A 25,003-nucleotide genomic window follows, 5' to 3' on the forward strand; every position below is an offset into this window, starting at 1 on the left:
TTTATCTGAGATTGTAGTCGTTATTATAGTTCTTGCTTTTAGATCCTTCTTTTTGCCTTCGGCGCCGGCGTCTAGATTTTCCAACTTGAATAGTTTGCTCCATCAAAAATAGGTATCATAATATCTTCTACCTTTGCTTGTTTAGCCATGTTGCTGACAAAGACGATTTAGTAGTGTAGATTTACGTATGTTCATAACAATTTATTCTTAGCTTTTTCAATGCTTTCTGTCACCATAATTTCAAAGTCTTAAGGCTTACTACACACAATGCCGGCGACAGGGCCGCTGCACAGTGATTCACGTTCCTTACAAAGGCGGCCATAAATACGAAACTGAGAAATATTTTATGTTAATGCATTTTACACGTTGAAATATGTTAAAATGAGTGTAAATTATTAAAATTATAACATAACCGCATTCATTAAAAAAAAATATACTACATATTTAGGTGTAAAAATGTCTCGCAGTAATTTTGTTTAGACGATAAACCTAATACATGTCATACTGCGACTTTTAATGAAAAAACTGTATAAATAATGGTCATTTACATTAAAAACAACCATAAAGAAATAAAATAAAACAGCAAAAATACATGAAAAACCTTTTTTAGATACAAAACACTAAATATACCAGAATATGTAGCTCAAAATAATTAACTACAAACAGATAACAAATCTAATACAGATTTTGATAGTACATCTTTCTTTTTGACAGGTAACTTTCGTAAACCAGTTATTAAGGGATCTGAATGAAGAAGGAGTCTATTAACTAAATCTGTATTGGTCAAAACGCGACTCATTTTTCGCGTGTGATTTCGCCTAAATGATTTGAGATGTCTGTTAGTTGCTTCAGCTGCTTCTTCAGACAACTCACCGATTGACAACAAAGCATGATCTATAACATTAGCACCATGAAGTAAAACTTTGTGTACGGAAGCAGGCATGTAATACCATGGATACTCGGCAACTAATTGCCGAGCCGTCTCTAAAGCGAACTCTTCGAATTTCGTCTTGTTAATGTTATATCCTGAATTTAAACACTGAAGTATGGTCCAGCAACGATTTAGGAGATTTTTCTTGATCCCAGTAATTTCCGCTGAAATTTCTGAGTTCGAGAAAAACCGCCTAGCTGTATTGCCATCGTTAGATGTCCCGCTTCCGCCACTTTTAGGCTTGTCTATTATCAGACCTAACCTTTCTCTAAATTGGGTTTGAACATATTTCTTTTTTGCAGTAACAAGCATCTGGTCATTAGTAGACCTAGCTTGCCATTTCTTAATATCTAACTTGTACGCGACATGAATAAAATATTCAAAGAAACGTATTAACGCGTGCAGAGGTGATAAGCCAAATTCATATTTACTTTCATCGACTTCCTTATTTAGACATCTGTCAATTTTGTTCATCTCGCTGGGCAATGCATTACAAATATAACATTTTGATGAAGAAACACTGCTAAGTGCGTTACAAACTTTGCCATCTACCATGGTAAATTGCAAACAATGAGAAATGCGATATTCGCGATCTTTTTCCTTGAAAACAGTAGGCTGCAAGTTACTTATTTTCTCTTTAAAATATGTTTCTTCCTCAACCGACACTGCAGTAGATTCCTTTAAATATTGAAAGCGAATAGGCCGACAGTATCGAGTTGATGAAGGACGTGGATTTTTCCACAATATTAAGGGATTTTCTTCATTACCTGATTTCAAAACAAGTCGTAGTGGCACATATGAAGTAAGAAACAGGCTACTGTCTTCAAGAGTGGGGTCAGAAAAACACTGCTTATATTCAAAATGTCCTGTACTGCCATCAAAACCCCATTTTCCCATCAAGGATATCTTATCTAGTGATTCATTAGGTACCCTATCCAAAACATCTTTTTGAGACTGGAGAATTCGACTGGCAGTATGATCTAATAAACTTTGAAGTTCCACTTCTACGGATGATTCAGTAACAGTTATATCTGAAGGATAACAGTGTTTTTTAGATTCCACGATACTTTGGTAACATGGTAAAATGTTTTTTGAAACCTTATTATCTATAAATTTCTTTACTAATAAATATTGATGTCGAGTTAACTGAGCTTCAACAATGAGCGATAAAACTTCGCTAGAATCAATTTTAGGAAAAATTAATGAGCTATCAGAAGCATTGAGCAGTGAATTTACAAGAGAAGGATCATTATTAGACAAACTAGCTAACCTTCTCCTTTTTGTACGTTTACTGCTCTCGTCAAAATTAATTTTCGGACGGCCACGCGATGAAGAAGTTGATGGTTCATCTTTGTCAGACTGCTGAGATACATGTAACTCAATTCGCTCTACATCAATATTTTCAACTACATTCAGCCAATCTGAATATTTCTTATAAACTTAGACCTACTACGATTTGATTTTGCCCAATAATGAGAAATTCGTTTACATATATTCATAATTTTATGACTTAAAGTCTCTAGGTAGATATTTTCGACGTCATCCCAAAGGCACGATGTTTCGGTCAAAGTATTCAGGACATGTTGCATTTTTTTATTTGGACTACCCTCTTTAGAGTGCCAAATGTCAAAAATAGTCGTCCTCGAAACGGAACATTTGAAAACTTTACCTAAAACAAGATGAAAGCTGAACTTAAAATATACATTATTTTCTTTACTATGGACATGCATACTTTGACACTCCTTTAACCTAAGAAGGGGCAGAAAGATGCAGATGAAACTTCCATGGTTTTATAAGAACACCCTCTTTATTCGAAAAACATTTGTCTCAAGTGCAGCACTGAGCAGCAAAAAGTTATAGGTCTAAATGAAATCAAAGTATACTAAAAAAATTTACAAAAACGCTACCTTAAATAAAAAAATAAAAAAAAATATTAAACGCATTAAAAAAAAATCAAAATGTAGTCGATAATAGAAGTACATACCTTGGTCTTGGACCTCCATACTATCACTATACGTAAACACTTGATTTGAAATAGTGACACTCAAAAACAAAGTGATTAAATTTTGATGAATGAAAAGAAGATGAAAAACACGTTCCGATAATAACACTCGAGATGCGCTAACTTCCGATGCACAAAAGTGAATAATAAGTTCACCTTATGACCCGGGTATTTAGAGTTTTTGGAAGCCTGTTAACTTATTAATCACTTAGTAAGTAAATCTAATGAGGGTAAGCCAATGACATTTTTCGATTTATGGCCTATGAGTGAATCACTGTGCGCTGGGTGCACGGCGGCTTGGGCGGTGGCCATACAAAGCCACAAAGAAGCTTTGCAACCAACCAACCAACCAAACAAAAAAAACGGCGGCATAGCCGCTCGGCATGAAACCTCAAATGTGTTTGTTCCCGAAGCATCTTTATATTTTTTTACCTCTGCCCAAAATTTAACCACATCAGTGGTGTTTTCCCACCTGATAAAATTAATATTCTGCCATTGTTGCAGAATTTTATCGATTTGGTTATCGTCGTACCCTAATTCCTGAGCTAATTCAGCCAGTGAACATTCATTCAGCCTTCAGATTCAGCCTTTGCCTTGGCGCAGCGTACTTTCAACGCTCAAGAGTGTCATTTTCTCCAGTATCAAGTAATTTGATGGAAGCCTTGCTCGTAACTCTTTAGCCAATTTAACATTGAAGTTTATGCAACGTTTCCTCATATATCTATCGTCGAACTGGGTAACGAGATGCGGCTGAGGTAAGATGCAAATAGATACCCCAAGTAAGGACAGGGATTTAGATGGCGGTCTAAATTGATTGTAAGATAGTCTTTATCGGTAACTGCTGCATTAGGCAAAATTACTCTGTTACAATATATTTTCAACTACTTTCGACGTCGACACTATGAAAAACCCTTTGACAGTCATTGTTAACTAACTAATTTGAAGAGTAAAAAAACTGTTCATTTTTCAATTTTTATTATTATTTTGCGATACCCTGTTGCTGTGATCTTTTAATAATGTCAGCAGTGGAATCTTCCGCTTTAGCAAACGAAAGATTTATTTGATGACATTCGTTCCTTATCAAAAGATTACTCAGCCGAACCAGTAACATTTGGAGCAGACGTTCTTTGTGGTTATCACATATCCACAACAAATTGTCACATTTTGACAGCATCATCGTAACAGCTTGCTGAGAAATATGTCTTTCATGAAGAATCGGTTTAAATTGAACTTCAAAGCATTGATGTAACACTGTCGACTAATTTGCACAGATTTAATGTGGGATATGTAAGACTCTTTTTATCTTGCCACCACTCACGAAGTTTTATGTAGCTATACATTGATGACTCACATCGTTGTGGGTCTTTTATTTTTAAGCTAAGCTCACAATTCTCACATTGCCACCGCAGTTTTTTTAGCACCATTAGGTACAAAGTTGAGATATACAGTCGGCTGCTTTTCAAACGATTCGAACAAGTTGTTTTCCATGTAAATAAGTTCCGCATCATCCTCTGGAAATTCGAAATCGTCAGGCAGGACAGTATCATCAACTTCGGGTAGGAGTAAAACGAAAATTTCAGCATGTTGCTCTAAAATTATTTTCAGGAGACAGGTTTTCAAATCGCACGGGTTTTGAATTTTCAATTTCTCTCAAAAAATCTTCGAAATAAATAATTGCTTCACAATTATCTTCTTCACAGTTTGCCCCTCTACCATCTCGCGAGCTTAATTTCGTCAATATGTTCGATTTTAAAGCAGCTGTGAAATGATGACACGTCGGGTTATTGTTTGTCGGACAGTGTTGTCGTATGATTCCAAAAAGATTTTCCAAACAATCTTGATTCAACTGCTGAAGATTTAAGTATTTGAACCCTTTCGACTCAACATATTTCCAAATATCTTCCAAGGATGACAGCGAAGTAACGTATCCCTGGACGCATCTTACATTTTTCAGTCTCAGAAAGCTATCAGATTTTAAAAAATACATTGTACTCATATTTTTTTTTTTTTGTAATTTCTCCACAATTCAACGTGGTTAGTTTTCTTGGAGACATTTTCTCTTCTGTTCCTGATTATGTCTTTTCTGGAGGAGGGACCATTGGGACAATCGAAAAGTCGATCAAGGCTTTCTATAATTTGTGCAGTCTCTAAGATTTCTTTGGCTTTGACACTATCTCCGTACTTTTCAGCCATAAGTTTTAGGATGGCAGCAACTTGAGCAGCCAGCTTGACCTTCATTTTACTTTTAAATGTAGGATTCACGTGTCATCATCCTCCGAGCCTTTTCCCAAACTATGTTGGGGTCGGCTTCCAGTCTAATCGGATTCAGCTGAGTACCAGTGCTTTACAAGAAGCGACTGCCTATCTGACCTCCTCAACCCAATTACCCGGGCAACCCGATACCATTTGGTTAGACTGGTGTCAGACTTACTGGCTTTGGCTTCTGACTACCCGTAACGACTGCCAAGGATGTTCAATGACAGCCGGGACCTACAGTTTAACGTGCCATCCGAAATACAGTCATTGGTGTCTAAGATATACTTAGAAAATACATACAAACTTGGAAAAGTTGCATTGGTACTTGCCTGACCTGGAATCGAACCCGCGCCGTCATACTCGAGAGGTTGGTTCTTTGCCCACTAGGCCACCACGACTTCCCATTGGTAGGATTCACGTGTAGGGCTGTCAATTTTTTTAAATGTAAACTAGTTTGATTTTTTTCTGCCACATCAAGCAAGTGAGACCACTTTCCTTTTTTTCCGTTAATTTTTACCCAATTTCTACCCCATTATGGAAATTATTTCTTTAAATAAATGTGGAATATCAAACATTCTATATACCTTCATAACATTTAATAAGAAATAATTGGATGTACTTGGGATGCTACACCAATTCTTAAGTTTTAAACTGCCAATATTTGTGGGCCCTTGGTCACATACTGTGGTCATCACGGTAATTCCAAATAAAAATTAAATTAAATTATTTTTATTTCAGACATTTAGTCCATAGTTTTTTACACAAAAAACGTTAGTAGGGTTGTTAGTAGGTATACACAAAAATAAAGCCTAATGATAAGGTGTTAGTACTTTGTTAGTAAACAAAACAAAACAGTGTACACAAAAAATTACTGGAGTCTATTTCCTATTTCTAAGCAGGTGAACGTTTGCCCAAAACACGTTAAAGGGATTGTCTACTTTGTACGCTAACGTTCTGAGGACAGTGTTGGTGCTACCACGGACCCTGCTCATCATCGACGCTGTTCTTTTCGATAAAAGCTCGTCAAAAAGCAAAAAGAAACATTTATATCTAGGATAGGTGCGCCGTACGAGCTTAAAATATTGCCGCCACAACATATCTTTTTTGTACGAAAATGCATAGAATTAAGTATCGTAAGGGCTTGATTGTTTTTTTCTTTTAGGTGAAAGCAGGCTAGCAGCTAGGTATCTCCTTTTTTGTGCAATAATCATGGTCAGACAACTGGGGTCTTGAAGTTGACGGTTCTGTAAATTTTAATGAAATTAATGAGTTAGCCACAGCATTAATTTACAGGGTGGTTCAGGCCCAATGTATATTATTTTTTATTTTAAACAGGACAGTATTTTTTATTCTTGCAAACTCACTTTTTGGCATAACACACCCGACGTTCAACCGCTGCCAACGAACCAACAAGGGATCCCATGGGTCTTTAAACGACTTCATAACTGCAATATCTGATGGTTGTAAAATATGACTAGTGTGCGGCGGCAATTTCAAAATTGTTATATTGTCTTTGCGAGCCTCTTCAATAACATTTAGCCCTACGTGTGTAGAGTGTCCGTCGTAGGTATATAAGAAGCACCGGGCGTTGGTCTTGGACAGCAGGATTTTTTTTTAAAAAAAAAAGCTTCAAATACTCCTGTCTCCATCCAACCATTTTTAGTTGCGGCATAAGATGTCCCTGGATATGCTTGGGAAGAAGTCCATGTATCCCATACTGAGCTTAATTCCATCATAATAATTAGCTAACAAAAAATCTGAAAATTTTGGTGGTATGATGATTTCGCTGAAATTTTTAAATGTTGTCTTTTTTACTTCTAAAGATCTATTTCGGATATCGTACAAACAGTGTTGAATGCTACTTAAAGCAGGAATTTTAGCAATTAAATCGATTTCCGTATTCTGGATGCTTCCGCAAGCCTCTTGATATAATTTAGGTATGGGTTCACTACTTGTCTTTACAGTTTCTTTCAGCTTTTCGATTTCGATAGTCACTATAGTTTTTGTTGGTTGTGGTGTACATGAATGATCTTTTTGAAAATGTAATAATATACATGAATATTAACATTTTTCATTTATTAAATGAAAAATTCACAACATTTATTAATTCTTCAAATGAATCACCATTTTTCTTTTCTACTTCTCTTCTCCATTAAAATTCATAGAGCAAATCACCAATATTTGAACGATTATTAAAATTGTCTTTACTAAAAAACCGTTTTAAGACGCGCCACTGTGATTCAATCCGCTGCGTATGTGTCCCATCCTCAGCAACAAAGGGGTTATCTGGATGACTGTGATTCACCTTGTGGTGAATGTATCCATGGTCACCCAGACAATCATAGGCCCGCCAATAATCAGCATGAATTATTGTGCCCTCAGCAACATGTTTCTGTATGAGTGGCACCAGAATTTCTGTGGAGCGAAGATTGTCTGGGCAGACTTCCAGGCGTAGATCTTCACTCCCATCCTGGATCATTCCTTAGATCCAGTAGCCTTCAATTCGACGACCTGTAAGTTAAAAAAAACAGATTTAGTATGGTTGCATAATTATGCCATGAACAGAATACAATGTCATTGTTAATTTGTTTAGTCATGCCTTTATTATATTTCCGTTTCCCAAAGGATCATGCCCATATTAGTATGGAGTCAAAAGTCAGCAACGCCATGCAATGCCCAAATTCCAGTTCTATGTCATACGATAGCTGTACAGCCATATTTGTAAGATATCTAGATTTAATATTATATAAAGCACCGATTCAAAAGATATTGGACATTAAACATGATAAATTCCCACTGGTTTTTTATACATTTTATCGTTTATAGACAGCATTGCTATTAGTTTTTCACTAAGAACTTCATGATCATCATGAATTCATGACTTAATTGTATGTTATTAGATAAACATGTCAGTTATTTGAATATATTGTATACAGTAAATGAATATATACATGGGCCAAAGGACGAGATTACAGACCGTAATAAATAAAGCATGATTGAAACGATGTCATGTACTGCAATATCAACAAGAATGTCTTATTTTTTTTATTTTTTAAAGTTTTTATTTAATAGGGCTATCTTGTAATATACTTTCTCTGGGCGTTACTGGGGCACAGATGGGCATGGTCCTTTACTTTCGTCAATTTGCACAATTTTGCCTAGACCTCCAATCTTCCCGGCAAGTGCTTCTCTATTTTTTTGGTAGCTAACAACTGCCTCTCTGCAGTAGTTAAACCAGTCATTTATCGTTGCGCTAGAGAGGCAGTGTTCTCCTTCTGTGTAGTCTTCTTTTTTAGTGCGATCATAGCTGAATTTGTTTGCATAGGCATACATAAGGTAAAATACCTGTGGCATCGTTATTTTAATATTGTCAAACCAAGTGCCTTTGCCTCGGCTCACTTTAGATTTGGATCGGCATGGCCCTCTATTACATACAAAAAAGCCCACCGTTTTATTTGTTGAGTATTCATAGTTTTTTTGTGATAGTTACACATTCTTTCTTTTTTTATCATGCCTCTTTCCTCGGCAAATGCCACAGCTTGTTCACGAGTGCCTAGCCTTTGATAGACTTTGACTAAGTTCCACATTGCACGCACTTCCGCCACATCTAACCCTCGCTTGAAAGGTGGTTCGTCCTCTGAACTGTCCGAACAACTTGTAGGTGGCCTCGGTTCGTCCTCTGGCACGGAACAGCTCGTGGATGGCCGAGGTTCGTCGTCAACCACGGAACGACTCGTGGATGGCCGAGGTTCGTCCTCGATCATGGAACGGGTCGTCGGTTGTTGAGCTTCGCCCTCAGCCGCAGAACGGCTTGACGGAAACTCCGCCATGGTTCCGCAAGAGTCAGTCGATGAGGCAGAAAAATCGATGTCCAGTGTACGAGCGTAGGTCAGTCGCAAGCAATCAATCAAAGTCCAGAGTATAAGCCAAAGTCGTCGAAAAAATCCACAAAAACACACCACGAAGCACAGAGAGAACATTCACGCAACTCAATGAGAATGAACAAATGACACAACGCAAATACCAGAGACATTTTTTTTGCGTTTTTTTTCACGGATTTGTACATCACAGACAATATACTAAAACACATTCGGATGTCGATCGCCCATTTTAACGTTCCGTTTCACCGAATAACGTTGACATTACGCGTTTTATCTGATTTGAGGTTAGAAACATTTTTTGTAAATTTCTCGAAAAATATCCATTACCTTGTAACAAGAGGGGTAGCGTTATAATCGGGGACCCACCCTCTACCAGATTTAACCACTTTTAGCGCCGTCCGCCTGCCAAACGATACTAAAGCCAACCCCTCAGCCGAACCAGTAACATTTGGAGCAGACGATCTTTGTGGTTATTACATATCCACAACAAATAGTCACATTTTGACAACATCATTGTAACAGCTGCCTGAGAAATATGTCTTTTATGAAGAACCTTGAACTTCAAAGCATGATGTAACACTGTCGACTAATTTGCACAGATTTAATGTGGGATATGTAACCTCCCCACTCAGAGACATTTAATGGTCACTTAAGCCATTCCTTAGTGAAGGATTTGTATGGCATTCCGTCACTAAGGAGTGACAAGTAATCATTAAATGTCTCTGAGTTTGGAGGTAAGACTCTTTATATCTTGCCACCACTCACGAAGTTTTATGTAGCTATACATTGATGACTGACATCGTTCTGGGTCTTTTATTTTTAAGCTATGCTCACAATTCTCACATTGCCACCGCAGTTTTTTTAGCACCATTAGGTACAAAGTTGAGATATACAGCCGGCTGCTTTTCAAATGATTCGAACAGGTTGTTTTCCATGTAAATAAGTTCCGCATCATCAACTCCGGGTAGGTGTAAAACGGGAATTTCAGCATGTTGCTTTAAAATTATTTTCAGGAGACTGGTTTTCAAATCACGCGGGTTTTGAATTTTCAATTTCTCTCAAAAAATATTAGAAATAGAAAATAGAAACCAAATCCTTTCAATCTTAAAGTTCTAAAAAGTTCAGGTGCTAAGCAAAGTTGGGAAAAAGAGATTTTACCTGAGGTACTGGGTCCGGCCTAAAATAATGAAGCTTCATTGTCAATAATCCCTTTAGTGTTTGTTGTTGTAACTTCAACGTTTGAATAAATGTGACATGGAAATTCAAGTAACATTTCATCAGGAAGTGGATCAGCTTTCAAATTTTTTGATTACATATATGCCCATTTTATTTTTTATTAAACGCTCTTTTATCAAAGTGGTTTCCACATACATATTTACTTTAATGTATGCAACTTTTCAATGGGAACATATATTAAATCTTCTTTGCCCACAAACTTGACCCACTGTGTGCATCTGAAAATATTTTTAAATCAAAATTAAATCATGTTTCTTGGTTAAATCCTACTTATATTATAAATGTGAAAGTTTGTGAGAATGTATGGATGTATGTTTGTTATTCAATCACGCAAAAACGGCTGGACCGATTTGATTGAAATTTGGTATAATAATAATTAATAATAATAATAATAATTTATTTCTTTCAAAAAGTACAATAAGCAAATCAACACAACACAAAGATAAGTACCTATATTAATTGTACAGTGGGGTTATTAAAAATAGCACACTGATTCCTAAACTGAGACGAGCTCGTATTTCGGGAATCGGCGGCTCTCCTCTCTAATGCTATTACAATTTCAATGTCATCAAGTTTTGTGCAATATTGATTACTTATAGTTGATCTATTTACGTACTTATATTTTACTTCAGAATTACTATGAGTTCCTCTGTTTCATTATAATTTAAAGACTTAAGCCAATTGGTTAATTTAATCTTCAAGTTATGTTTATTTAGTGTATACAGTGAGATTTTATTATTAATTTTGTTATACATTCTAGAACTCAGTGCGTTATATTGACGTAATGCGAAACTGGTCCTACATCCGACAGGAGAACATACAAGAGCTCCCCGCCTTTTTTGTAAAATCTGATTATTAAGGGGTAGTTGTGAATGTCGCCGCAGTATGGTGCGGAGGACGAATAATTGTCTTACAGTCAATAACTGGCATTCCTTATACAGATCTGTAGTTGAGTAGCGACGAGGTTTGCAGTGTATAACTTTGATGAGGTATCTTTGGGCCCTTTCTAATTGCAGAAACAGAGTTTTATAAGTACCACCCCATGCAGGAATACAATAACTGAGAATAGATTGACACAGGGCGACATAGACTGTGTGCATTACGGATAGATCAGCAGAATGACGAAGATTCTTAAAGATATAAAGTAGTCTTCTAACACGCCCGGTAAGAGTTTCAATTTGGGTGCGCCAATTTAATCTTTCGTCAATCATAACACCTAGATATCTAATGCAGGGAGCATTTGCTAAAGGCGGACAAGAACAGATCGTTGCTGACATTTTGTTGCAATAGTGAGCCGTGATTGTTGTGGTTTCAATTGGTGGTGTAGGAGAATTTGGGAGATAGAATCGTATGAATTTAGTTTTGTCTATGTTCAAAGTAAGTAAGTTTGAAGACATCCATAACATTACTTTTCTCAGGTTAGCCTCAGCTAAGGATTTGGCTTCTAACCAGGTCTTCGCATAGACTAATAAGGCTGTATCATCGGCGTATGTAAAAATATCGCAACTATCAAGCTTCATCTTGCACAGGTCATTGACATAAATTATGAATAGTGTAGGGCCGAGGATACTTCCCTGTGGAACTCCGTATTCGATTTGTTCTTCCTCACTAATAACATCATCAATTTTAACTATCTGAGAGCGATTGGATAGGTAGTCCCTAAATATATCTAGAGATGGACCGCGAACACCGATAAGCTCTAATTTAGATAAAAGTATTGGTGCAAAAACCGTATCAAATGCTTTCGATATATCTAAAAATATACCATAGCATTTGTATCCTTTATCCAGTCTATCAACTACTGCATTACTGAAGTTTGTTACTGCATCCTCAGTCGATATGCCAGTTACTCCGTTACACACCACAGTTACTCCGAAGCGATGCAATGATCGCTGACACTTGATCTTCGCTAACCGATTCAATTCCAAGTGAGTTGCATTGTGAAGCTATTACCCCTAGGTTGTTAGTGGTCGAGGAACCAGGAGGAACCAGCTTGGAAGCCAGGTCTCTTCCAATATTAACTAAATATTGATTGACCCGGTTCGCAGAGAGTTTCGCACTAGCCTCCAGTCGCAAGAGCTCTGTTGCTGACGGTGACTGACATTTCCTGCCTGAGATAGAATTTATAACGTCCCACATTGCTTTTGGATTATTCTGAGCTTTACAGAATTGATTTTTTTCATACTCACGTTTTAATTTTCTAAGAAGGGTATTACAAAAATTGCGGTATCTTTTATATGTGCTGAGAAGAATGCTGTTATTGATATTTTTTTTAACATTAAGATGCATTTTATCTCGGTTTCTGATACAACGAAGCATTCCTTCAGTGATCCATGGTTTCAAAATGCGCGCGCGCCTACTGGTTTTTTTCTGTGTTGTGTACTTAGAAACCACATTTTGAATGTCCAAAATCAATTTATCAGCAGCTTTGTTTGCATCAGTTTCATTCATGATCGAATTGAAATCATATTTGTCAATATCTTCCTTAATAGAAGCATAGTCTAAACGCGTTATAAATTTTTGAGCATTATTGTACATTTTATTGTGATACCTCAGACATAGAATGACAGGTAAATGGTCTGTGATATGGGTCTCAAGTACTATTGTATTTACAGTTGTGTCCGTCTTTATTAAAATGTGATCGAGACAATTACCAAGCCTAGTGGGAAACACATGTGCTGGTAGCAATCCTAAAGATGCTGTAAATAAAAGGTATTCACTAGAGTTTCGATCAACATTGTTGTTTTCCTTAATGTTTACGTTTGTTTGTAACTTTTTTTGGTCGCTCGCCTACTTCAGTGCTCTCCGAATTTTTTTCTTCTTCACCTTCTTCTCTGTTAGCTACTACTTTTTGTAGAAACTGTAACTGCTTAAAATATATATATTCGCTTTTGCGGTTAGTGGCTCCAGACCCGGACTTAACATTTCTTTGGCGTTTGACTTCCCGCGCATAGCATGATCTGATGCTTTTCCACCTTTTTTGCAACACTAACCCTGGAAATAAAATTATAACACTTATTACTTTTTGTTAATTACAGGTACCTCGCAAGTGGATGTACGATGAGAGAATTGCATTATAGCTTTCGTCTAGGACAAACAACATTAAGCACAATAATAAAAGAAGTGTGTACTGTGATTTGGGATAAGTTGCAAACATGTTTATCACTTCCGGCTACTGCAAATGACTGGATGAAAATAGCAGATGGTTTCGAAAAACATGCCAACTTTCCACACTGCATCGGTAGTATCGATGGAAAGCACATAAGACTGATTCAACCTGCTGATTCTGGTTCGATGTATTATAACTATAAACACTTTTTTTCATTGGTGCTGATGGCTGCATGTGACGCTAATTATAATTTCATTTATATATACGTCGGTGCCTATGGGAAAAGTAGCGATTCAGCAATTTTCCAAGAAACTGAATTGTATAAGAAACTCATAAGTAATACTTTAAATATTCCAGAGCCCCTACAAATTTCAGAAAATAACCCAACGCTTTTCCCTTACGTATTTATAGGCGATGAAGCATTCGGGTTGAGCACAAATATTATGCGTCCATACGGAGGAAACAACCTCAGTGCCGAAAAGAAAATTTTTAACTACAGACTATCGAGAGCTCGCCGTTACATCGAGTGCACATTTGGCATCTTAACAAATAAATGGAGAATTTTCCACAGACCATTAAATGTCCACACAGAATTAGCAAAATCCATTGTGAGAACATGTTGTGTGTTACACAATTTTGTACGTTCTAGAGATGGATATTCATATGATGATACTCTCACAATAATGGGCTTTCAAACAACAACACAGCAAAATTTCAATAGAGGAGGGCGTGCTGCTACTACCACTCGAGATAATTTTACACATTATTTTGTAAACGAAAACCCACTTCCATGGCAAAATAATTATATTCATTAATAAATACATACACAACTTACAACGAGCTTTTGGCTTTCCATGTTACACCAGAAGCATCATGACAAAATTTATTGATTGACAAATTCATTCAGAAAAATAAATGTTGTTTACTTACCAAAGCTCTTTTTTTGTTCAACGGTTTGCTCCTGTTCTCCAAATAAATCTACAACTTCCTCCCAACATTTCTTTTTCAAATCTCTATCGGAATAATCTGACGAGGAATTATCCCAAATTGATGGTCTACTTTGAATTTCGATAATAAACCTTTCTGTATCGAAATTATCCATCGTATGCAGTTAACAAACTACTCAGATATTAAAATAAGCAGTTAAAAAATAAAACATAACTGCGACACGTGCTGCATGCAAAGAGGTGGGAGCGTCACTGGCGGCCGGACTGGCGGCCGAGTGAGTGAGACACCATATCGCGCTATAGTAGTTAGTGGTGGCGCGACCAGCGTGGCGGCGCAACCAGTAACATTCTATGCACGCGTCCGAGTTGGTCGCGCCGCCAAATTGGTTGCGCAACTAAACGGACACCAGGTGAGTAACTCTCTATAGAGCTGTATACATTTTGTTGGCAGCGGCGACTGGTTGCGCCGCCATGGTGTCCCGGTGAAATATAGCCCTTAGGAAAGTTGGATTTTGCATAGAATTGTTCCCAATTTCCATCCAACGTTCCTTTGATGATGGTTGCTTCATTTCTAAGGGTTGGTACACTTCCCAAATAGCTCTACAGGTTTCATTCACTTAATCAGAAGAGAAAGAAAGATATTCCATCTCAAATATTATATATATTGCAACAGAGACAGAAAGCAACTTCAAAGATAAGCAGTACTGACGAAGACGACGATACAAATTTTTTACTTAGTTTCAGAAGCCACATGAAAAAAATGAATCCTCAACAAAAAAATAATTTTCAACTGGGTATGCTCCAACTGGTAAAAAAGTCACTATTGGAAATGAACCATCTTCGTACAATGATAATTCGTCAGGGTCAGAGTCCAGTACACATTCTGGCCAATCATATAATCCCGCCCCGCAAAGTTGCTATTATAATTCAGCTCCCTCATCAACTTATATTTCGAGTATGCAACGAAATATACACTCGGCGTCACAAAAATCGCACCTCTTTATAAATTCCCTTCAAAGTCATTTTTACCCTATTAATCAATGGTAGACATATGATTATGAGGTATCATTGGAAAGGCAATTAATTTAAATTTCAGAATAAATCAATAGATGCGGTTATTTGTTAACATGGATATAAAAAAGCAAGCTAATGCAAATGATTAAAAAGGAAATTTTTATTTTATCAGTAAAAATTACAACAAAGTCCTTTAAAACAACTTAAAACCTAGTGTTACCCCCCCTGGCCCTGATTACTGCTTCCATGCGTTCTCTCATTGACCTGATTAACGTGACAACAGTTTCTTGCGGAATGTTGTCTTGAAGAGTGGTAGGGGCAGGATCACGTGCCCGTTCTCGCCGTTTCAGTTCATCCCAAAGATGCTCAATAGGGTTCAGGTCTGGACTTCGCGCCGGCCAGCGCATAACAGGGATTCCAAGTTCTTGCAGGTAGTCTCTTACAATTAAAGCGGTGTGACAGCGGGCGTTATCGTGCATTAACGTGAACCCACTGCCAACAAAATCCGCATAAGGGACAACCTGCTCCTCTAAGATCTCTGTTATGTACCGAGCAGCAGTCAGCGACCCTTGCCCGCGAGCACTCCAGTCCGAGAAACACACACAAGGTTCGTTTTGCCGTCGATTGACATGCCGCCCCAGAACATACACGAGCCACCCCCATATTCCATTGTCTCTTGAATACAGGCTTGTGCGAATCGTTCCCCTTGCCTCCTATGCACTCTTCGACGCCTGTCGTTGCAGAAAAGACACACCCTTGTCTCATCCGAGAAGAGCACAGCCCTCCATTGATCTATTGTCCAATCCACATGGTCACGGGCAAATTGTAACCGGTCTCTCCTATGCTGTATAGTCAATTTTGGCCCTGTAGCAGCCCTATGAGCTCCAATTTTCTTCTCCTGCAGCCTTCTTCTAATCGTGGAGACGCTTACAGAAGTTCTGCGAGCTGATCGCAGTTGTTGTTGCAGCTCAACAGCATTGGAGAACCGATTACGTAAAGACGTCGTAACAATGAAGCGATCGTCTCTTTCGGATGTGCACCGTTGTCTTCCAGATCCACGTCTTCGGATATAGCCACCAGTGTCTTGGAAGCGTTGGAACACTCGTCGAACGGCAAAACGACTCAAGTTCAGTTGCCGAGCAACATCACACTGCCGCATCCCTGATTGCAGTAGTGCAATGACTTGAGAGGCTTCAGCTGCAGTAGTATCCATCTTCTGGGGTATTTTTCTTGTTGTAACTGTTCACGTGTGTTCACTTCAAAGGCTGAATAGCGAATGACCCACATTTAACCTGGGTCGCTCGTTTTATACCCTTGTAGGGAGGCTCAATTAGTGGCCGTTGTAATGCGTATTTTGACAACATTTTTTTAACGTTACGTGCCAATGAGATCTGTTATGTTTAGGAATTCTAACTGTTGTTAATTTAAAGGTCATTAAACACGCTTTCAATTGATACTAATATTAATTGGGTTTAATGTATTCATTGCTGGCGGGATATGCTTTAAACTTATTATTGAAGAGGTGCGATTTTTGTGACACCGAGTGTATATGTACCGCAAAGTTCACCAATATATCGGGTGTGTCGTTCATAATCACATTAAATTCTATCACAAGACATGTACTTCATGATATTCTATAGCGAATTGTAAAAAAAATAACGTAATCCATTCAGTGGTTTAGCCACAGGACTCATTTTTCGTTTTCATAATTTTCAACATCATGTGTAAAGCAGAGATAAAGTTAGGAGTATCGAATGTTTTGATCAGTTGACAGCTGTCAGTTTTCAAGGGAGAATTTCAGCTGTTTGTAATGACTGACTTCTATATGGTGTTCTAATTTTCGCACATTTTTATTCTATTTACTTTGTTTGAAAAATGCATTTTTTATTTTTACGTATTTTTCTTTTTTCTTTGTGTTAATCGAGAACAGATACTGAACGTACGCCTACTCATTGAAAAATGTCGCGAATTCAATAAACCTCTTGTGTTGTGCTTTATAGACTATGCCAAAGCATTTGACTGCGTAAATTGGAATTCCATGTTCAGGATAATGTCGGAAATGGGCGTGCCATCACATCTTATTTTCCTTGTCCAGAGGTTGTACCTTGAAGGGTCGAGCTTTGTGAAATTGGATGAATCACAATCTGAAACATTCCATACAGAACGAGGAGTCCGTCAAGGATGCATACTTTCTCCGAAGCTGTTTAACCTCTACGGCGAGTATATTAGGCGCTTGATGGCTGGGATGGCGGCGTCACGGTGGGCGGCACGAAGATCACGAACCTAAGATATGCCGATGATACAACAATCCTTGCAGCCAGCGAGTCCGAGATGGCTGCGGTCTTGGAGCGAATAGAAAGAGTGAGCCTTGAATTTGGCCTGCACATAAACCGCTCTAAGGCCGCTGCCTCGAATTTTGCGGGCAGCGGGGCGGCAGCGGCGGCGGCGCGGCAGCGGGGCGGGCAGCGCATACCTGTTCTCGAAACGAGCGGGCAGATCGCGCGGCACTATAGCGGTGTAGTGTTGTGTTCGTGGTTGTGTTTCGAGATATTTTATTCGCGAACGAAATGTCTGAAAAACGGCGACATCTTTTTGATTCCAATTTATTCCTAACGCTCGATTTATTGTGGGCAAAAGAAGAAATGGATCCCTACTATAGGGCAAGGAAAATAAATGGCGAGTTTTATCGAAATTATGAAGAACAGAGACAAAATCCCGACAAATTCTACGACTACACCAGAATGAGTGTAGAAACTTTTGATTATATTCTTGAAACTGTCAAGAGTGATTTAGAGTCTGGAATTAATCCAAAACGATTTAGAGGTATATCTCCAGCAGAAAAATTATACTTGACGCTTGGGTAAGTAAAACAACGAAATTGTAATTTGTAATTGTAGGTATTTATTGATAGTTTCAAAAAGGAAATTGTGTTGCACTAATTTAGTAAATAGTTTGGCATCAGTCTTAAGACAGATACAATCATTTTAATTAAATACCTACTACACACTAATCAGCCTTAATTATTTATCTTTGACGAAAACATCTATTATATAAAAACGTTTCGTATGAAATAAGTAGGTAACATAACAGTTTGTCATTTATTTTTAAAATCACAGTTTTCATTTGTACGATGAATAATTATTTCTACAATCACAGTTTTCTTACTCATTGACAGTATTTTTATTATAAGGTTGACATACCTAGTGTACAGTATTGTTCCACACATATTCTAATCTTATAACAAAAAAAAACACAGTTACCTACAGTCATTTATCTCTAAAATCACAGTTTTCATTTGTACGATGAATAATTATTTCTACAATCACAGTTTTCTTACTCATTGACAGTATTTTTATTATAAGGTTGACATACCTAGTGTACAGTATTGTTCCACACATATTCTAATCTTATAACAAAAAAAAACACAGTTACCTACAGTCATTTATCTCTAAAATCACAGTTTTCATTTGTACGATGAATAATTATTTCTACAATCACAGTTTTCTTACTCATTGACAGTATTTTTATTATAAGGTTGACATACCTAGTGTACAGTATTGTTCCACACATATTCTAATCTTATAACAAAAAAAAACACAGTTACCTACAGTCATTTATCTCTAAAATCACAGTTCTCATTTATATGATGATTAATTATTTCTACAATCACAGTTTTCTTACTCATTGACAGTATTTTTATTATAAGGTTGACATACCTAGTGTACAGTATTATTCCACACATATTCTAATCTAATAACAAAAAAAAAAACACAGTTACCTACAGTCATTTATCTCTAAAATCACAGTTCTCATTTGTACGATGATTTGTTATTTGAATCACAGTTTTGTTATTTATTGACAGTATTTTTATTATAAGATTGATATACCTAGTGTTGAGTACTATACCCATACATATATGATTCATTAGAAGGGCACACTTAACTCATCTAAAAGAGCTTGATTAATTTTTTGTCTTACTCTTAACTTTTGCACTGGTGTGAATTTTTCCATGTGTGGAAGCAAACTCATAAAAAAGTAGTAGTCTTCTGACTTATTCTCATGTCTAGAAGCCTCGTTTCTACTTTGATTTGATAAATCATTTTCCAGCAGTCTTATCTTTTTCCTTTCCAATTCTAAAAATTCAGTTCTTATGTCATTCGCTGTTTTATTTTTTCTTGATCGTTGTGAAGTAGACGCTTCTCTTGAAGCCGTAGAAGTTTCTTGCGATGATGTAGAAGTTTGTTGTGAATAAATAGAAGATTCTTCGTCATGACCGGTTGTATTTTCTTGAGAGCTTTCTTCAGAGATGTCTTCTATCTCAAAAGAATCATTACTTATCTGATTACTTACTTCAGTACTGGTTAAATTACCCTCAGTAATATTTGGTACAATTTCATCATGCAAAAACCTCAATTGAGAAAAATATTGCCAATTCGAGGGTAGATTAATATTTCCGGCATCTCCTGATCTAGGAGTAGGATTTTTTTTAAATTCCTTTCTATAGTGATCTTTTATATTTTTCCATTTTTTCTTTAAATCGGTCACTGAAACAAAAGAATGAACAGACTATTTATTACATACATAACTGTATTCTTATAAGATAGATTTATTTGCATATATGTACATAGTTATACAAGTTAGTTATAATATAAGTACATTAGTCTGATTAGATTACTAGAGAAAATAATATTGTGTTTGTGGTGTTTACCTATATGTGAGTGTTGCACTCTATTCTGTTTGTTAATAGTTATAAGTACTCATGCATTAGTGTAAACATTCGTTGGTGAACCTAATAAATAAATAAATACCTATGCTTTAATTTTCAGGTTTTTGGCGAGTGGGCAGCCTTTCAAAAGACTGTCGTTGACATTCAGAATGGGAAAAACAACGGTGACCAACATAGTTTATAGCACTTGTAGAGCTATATGGAAAAATTTGGTACATTTACATATGCCAAAACCGACAGAAGAACTATTGAAAAAAGTAACGGAAAAATACTATGAAAAATGGCAATTTCCTAATTGTATCGGAGCTATAGATGGCAAACATTGTCGATTAAAAAATCCTAAGTTTGCTGGATCATCGCATTATAATTATAAACATTTCTTTTCGATGCACTTGCAAGCGGTCGCGGATGCTGACAAAAGATTCATTTGTATAGAAGTTGGAGGAAGAGGAAAACAAAGCGATGCAGGGACATTCCATTACTCTAATTTGAACCATTTAATTCAAAGTAATAACTTCAATGTACCCCGTCCACGATACCTACCCAGATCAGATATCATTCTACCAATGGTTTTTATTGGAGATGAAGGATATCCACTCAAAACCTATTTGATGCGACCTTATCCTCAAAGCGTACTTAATGCACAAAATGAGTTATTTAATAAGCGATTATCGCGGGCTCGAAAGACTATTGAGTGTGCTTTCGGAATTTTGAGATCCAAGTGGCATATTTTCAGATCACCCATAGAGACAAACAGATGTCACGCAAGATTACTCATCAAAACTTGCTGTTTGTTGCATAATATTATACGAGATAAGGACGGTAATAATGATATTGCCTATATTACTGTCAATACGAATCAACAAAGAATACAAACACGCTTACGAACAAACGCCCGGACGTCTCATCAAGCACAATATGTACGTGAAAAATTCAAAGAATATTTTGTAAATAATCGCATTAGTTACTAATTAATTTGTAAAACATAATAAGTATTGTACCTATTTGACATAATAAATCATTATATTTACCTTCAATATTCAGTTCGTTTTTTATTTCTTCCCATAATTGGTTGATTATTCTTCTATTTTTATGGTTCACATCTTTGCTGTTCCATATGGGTGTCCTCTCAAAGATTAAAAAAATAAGTTGTTCTTGCACGTCCGAAGACATTTTGACAGGTACCTACGTCACTAAAAAAATGTACAACTACAATGTGGACGCGCAACGCGGTGTCGGCGGTCACCGCTTGACTGGAGCCGGAGCGCACCGCTCGCTGCCCGCGCACCGCTCGTTGCCCGCGCCCGCCCCGCTCCCGCGCCGCTGTATTCGAAGGCCGGTCCATTGGATTATACGCGTTAGATCCTGCCGCTCCCGCGCCGCCACCGCTGCCGCCCCGCTGCCCGCAAAATTCGAGGCAGCGGCCTAAGACCAAAGTGATGACGGTGGACAGAGCTCAAGTTTTAAGTCGATCAAATGCGCTCAAGGATTATGAGAAAGTGGAGGAATTTATATACTTGGGGTCGCTGATCTCTAACAGTGGTAACTGCGAGAAAGGAATCGGACGCCGTATCGGGATGGCTAAAAGTGCCATGACTAGCCTCGATAAAATCTGGAAAGACCGTAATATTCGCCGAGTAACTAAGATACGTTTGGTTCGTACGTTGGTCTTCTCTATTTTCCTGTACGGGGGGGAGACTTGGTGTATCAGGAAAAAGGACCGCAAAAAGATCCATGCCTTTGAAATGTGGTGCTGGAGAAAGCTGCTACGCATTCCTTGGACAGCTATGAGGACCAATGTCTCCATCCTCGAAGAGCTGAAGGTTGCCAAGCGTCTGCTGACTACGTGCCAGGAAAGGATCCGGAGTTTCTTTGGGCACATAATGCGATCTCCATTGCATAGCCTGGAGAGACTCATCATTCTCGGACAAATGGAGGGGAAGCGCGCTAGAGGAAGAGCACCAGCTAGATGGGTGGACCACCTCAAAGAGGTGACGGGAGGCCAGATACAGGGAGCGGTACATATGGCGCTGAACCGGACCGAGTGGAGAAGATTGACATAAGTCACGATCCTCAGCATTGAGGGAACGACCAGAAGAGAAGAGAGAATCGACATATATTAACCAGTATATTAACACATTTCATTTAACACTAGAAAGACCGAAATTTTGAACTACCTACAAAGACCAAGTGGGGTCAAATGACTCATTCATGGCTTGTAATGTTTTATTCGTGTATTATGGTTTTATTTTTTATTGATTAACGTCTAATAAGAACTTAATAGTAATTAAACATCCATTACGTGATATAAAAATAAAAAAATTAGGCACATTTTTGATGTTTTAGCTCCTTGTTTACATTACAAGAACCACACAAAGGCTTTTTACAATTAATACAAGATTTGTTGGTTTTGCATGCATTTTTGCACGTAACAATGACGTGAAACCGTTTTCTCTTTTCGCTACGTTTTTCTTCAGGGTCTGGGGTATGCTTTTATCGGGCTGTGAAGTACCTGGACGGCGTCATCAGGGAGTGGGTATCTCGGGCGATAAACTCCCTTGCCAAGTCAAGAATGGCCTTTTTTCTCTGATTTTTGTATAAAATCCAAGAATTGATTGCTGCCAAATTCATAATATCATGAAACACTTGTAAGGGCCAACGAGCAGAAGGTGCTTTGACACTATATTTCTTGGTCATTTTATCAATAACGTCCAGGTACTCCAAATTTCGTAGCATTGTAAAACTTCACCGCGTTCGGCTTCTTTTTTGCTTCTTCTGGATCAACAAATACATAAGAGTGAAGTGAACTAAGAATCTTAACTGATTTTATAGCTTTTCCTTGATAAACTGTAAGTGCGCAGGTTTCAGAGTTGTGAATATGTATTTCATATAAAATGAGGGTTGCATTTTTTTATAGTAGCTAGAATATCTCTTCGTGTTTTGTTTACAGTACCAAATATTGATGTATGTTTTTCAAAATATCAGTTGTTATATTTCGACCACTATTCAAGTATGAGTCCATTAGTCGCAATACAACGCACTCGCCTAAACTTTGATTTTGTGGATGACCTTCATCTCTTCCTAACCACCACTAATATGTTTCCTAAGGGTGTACTACGCCCAATCGAATAACAAATAATCGAATGCCAATTGGTCGACCACTATAAATCGAAATTCTAAATACTCGAACATTCATAATATCGAATGGTTATTAAATCGAACATTCAATACATCGCGCAGTCGATCGATGCATCGAGTGTTCAAAATATCGAATGTTTGTTTGATCGAGCGTTAAATGCATCGCATATTCATCCTATCGAAAATCTAAATTTTTTATGAATACAAGAAAAACTCAAAATTTTGTAATAAATTACATTTTAATCTTTAATTCTTATAAGGTACATTTTAATGTTTAGTGAGAATTGCAACAATCCATGTTGTTTTTATTATTTATTACTTTTTCTTATAATTCATAATTTGTAAGTACCCCTTTTTTAAGACAATGATGATTATATTGCAAGTTAAACACTGATAAATTAAATAATTAAATGTATAATTTTATTGACTTTCTGAACGCAACCATTAGGTAAGTCATATTTATTTCAGGCTAACGTCATTTATTGCAAATTCACAAAAAGCATTGTTCCTACGTAGTACTTGTAGAGAATTTTGTGAAAAATGTCGGTAGGGTCATATTATAAGCCTGAGTTATCTCAAAAAAACAAGCCGCTCATACTTTTGGATGGCTATGTAATGGCAATAAACAAAAATATTAACAACAAGTTTTACTGGCATTGTTCCTACAAAAATAAATACAGTTGTAATAGCACTGCAATAACAAAATTGCACGGCAAAGAGGAGCATCTGTTGGAAAGCTATGCTTCAAAGCATAATCACGCACCAGATCCTGGTAAGGTGGACGAACTACGTTTTAGAAATTGCCTAAAAAGTGATGCTACCAGCTCGCTTGACAGACCGAGTCAAATTATTCAGAGAAATGAGGCTAAAATTTCTAAATCAAGTGCGTGTGCTCTTCCAAACAAAAAAGCAGCATCGCAAATTATACGTCGAGCAAGAAGAAAAGAAATGCCGAAGGAACCAACTACTTTGGATGATATAAACGTCCCCGATAGATTGCAGAAAGTTGACGGTGAAAGATTTTTAGGGCGTCAGATTAAGTTTGATGAAAACTTTATAATGTTATTTGCGACTAAATCAAATTTAATACTTTTAAATAAATCTCAACTTTGGCTGATGGATGGTACATTTGAAACATGTCCTATACTTTTCAGACAAATATATAGTGTACATGGTTTGGTGGACACGGGTACAGACCGTTATTTCGTGCCATTAGTATATGCGTTTCCTACGAAGAAAACGCTAAATTGTTACCTGCATTTTTTTCAAGCACTGAAGTCGTACGCTTTAGAATATGGAATCGAATTAAATCCACGAGTAATAATGACGGATTTCGAGATGGCAGTCATTAATGGTGTAAAACAAGAATTTCCCGGTGCGCAACACAAGTGTTGTCTATTCCACCTAGGTCAAAATGTATGGCGTCAAATTCAACAAAATGGTTTGCAAAGTAAATATGGTCAGGATGCTGAGTTTGCAGTCAAGTTGAGACAGATTATCGCACTCGCGTATTTACCCCACGAAGAGATACCAGAAGCTTTTGATAAATTGAGAGAAGTACTACCTAATGAGGCGAACGATATTACCAACTGGTTTTCAAAATATTATGTGTGGGGAAATATTAATTCTCACGACACGGGAAATAATAAATTACTTATAGCACGCTTATCTCCTATGTTTCCACCTTCACTGTGGTCTGTGTTTCAAAATAATACCCTGGGTTTTCCTAGAACCCAGAACAGCATCGAAGGATGGCACAGAAG

At 37.3% G+C, this 25,003-nt stretch overlaps 3 protein-coding genes and 1 pseudogene across 3 annotated transcripts; 1 reads left to right on the plus strand and 3 right to left on the minus strand.

The window, feature by feature from the left end:
• Nucleotides 1–4,509: 4,509 nt before the first annotated feature.
• On the minus strand, nucleotides 4,510–5,243 carry LOC124641459 (annotated as a pseudogene).
• Nucleotides 5,244–12,174: 6,931 nt separating this feature from the next.
• On the minus strand, nucleotides 12,175–14,580 carry LOC124641641. The gene is made up of 2 exons (XM_047179805.1): nucleotides 14,346–14,580; nucleotides 12,175–13,300 (listed from the first exon to the last, which is right to left on the minus strand). The coding sequence occupies exons 1-2, from the start codon at nucleotides 14,515–14,517 to the stop codon at nucleotides 13,056–13,058; spliced, it is 417 nt and encodes a 138-aa protein (XP_047035761.1). The 5' UTR covers nucleotides 14,518–14,580; the 3' UTR covers nucleotides 12,175–13,055.
• A 2,714-nt stretch (nucleotides 14,581–17,294) lies between these two features.
• LOC124641600 (protein ALP1-like) lies at nucleotides 17,295–21,145 on the plus strand. The gene is made up of 2 exons (XM_047179742.1): nucleotides 17,295–18,236; nucleotides 20,203–21,145. Exons 1-2 carry the CDS (start codon nucleotides 17,944–17,946, stop codon nucleotides 21,071–21,073), a joined length of 1,164 nt encoding a protein of 387 aa, XP_047035698.1. The 5' UTR covers nucleotides 17,295–17,943; the 3' UTR covers nucleotides 21,074–21,145.
• On the minus strand, nucleotides 18,255–21,369 carry LOC124641601 (transcription factor Adf-1-like). The gene is made up of 2 exons (XM_047179743.1): nucleotides 21,134–21,369; nucleotides 18,255–19,920 (listed from the first exon to the last, which is right to left on the minus strand). The coding sequence occupies exons 1-2, from the start codon at nucleotides 21,273–21,275 to the stop codon at nucleotides 19,301–19,303; spliced, it is 762 nt and encodes a 253-aa protein (XP_047035699.1). The 5' UTR covers nucleotides 21,276–21,369; the 3' UTR covers nucleotides 18,255–19,300.
• Nucleotides 21,370–25,003: the final 3,634 nt, after the last annotated feature.

This window comes from Helicoverpa zea, chromosome 22 (genome assembly GCF_022581195.2).
Source record: "Helicoverpa zea isolate HzStark_Cry1AcR chromosome 22, ilHelZeax1.1, whole genome shotgun sequence".
NCBI classification, from domain to species: domain Eukaryota; kingdom Metazoa; phylum Arthropoda; class Insecta; order Lepidoptera; family Noctuidae; genus Helicoverpa; species Helicoverpa zea.

Excerpts from the sequence above, each read along its gene's own strand:
- LOC124641641 (XM_047179805.1), bottom strand. The coding sequence starts at position 14,517 with ATGGATAATTTCGATACAGAAAGGTTTATTATCGAAATTCAAAGTAGA. Across the intron at positions 13,301-14,345 it reads TGAACAAAAAAAGAGCTTTG|GGTTAGTGTTGCAAAAAAGG; the intron begins GTAAGTAAACAA and ends TTTTATTTCCAG.
- LOC124641600 (XM_047179742.1), top strand. The coding sequence starts at position 17,944 with ATGTCTGAAAAACGGCGACATCTTTTTGATTCCAATTTATTCCTAACG. Across the intron at positions 18,237-20,202 it reads AAATTATACTTGACGCTTGG|GTTTTTGGCGAGTGGGCAGC; the intron begins GTAAGTAAAACA and ends TTTAATTTTCAG.
- LOC124641601 (XM_047179743.1), bottom strand. The coding sequence starts at position 21,275 with ATGTCTTCGGACGTGCAAGAACAACTTATTTTTTTAATCTTTGAGAGG. Across the intron at positions 19,921-21,133 it reads AAACGAACTGAATATTGAAG|TGACCGATTTAAAGAAAAAA; the intron begins GTAAATATAATG and ends CTTTTGTTTCAG.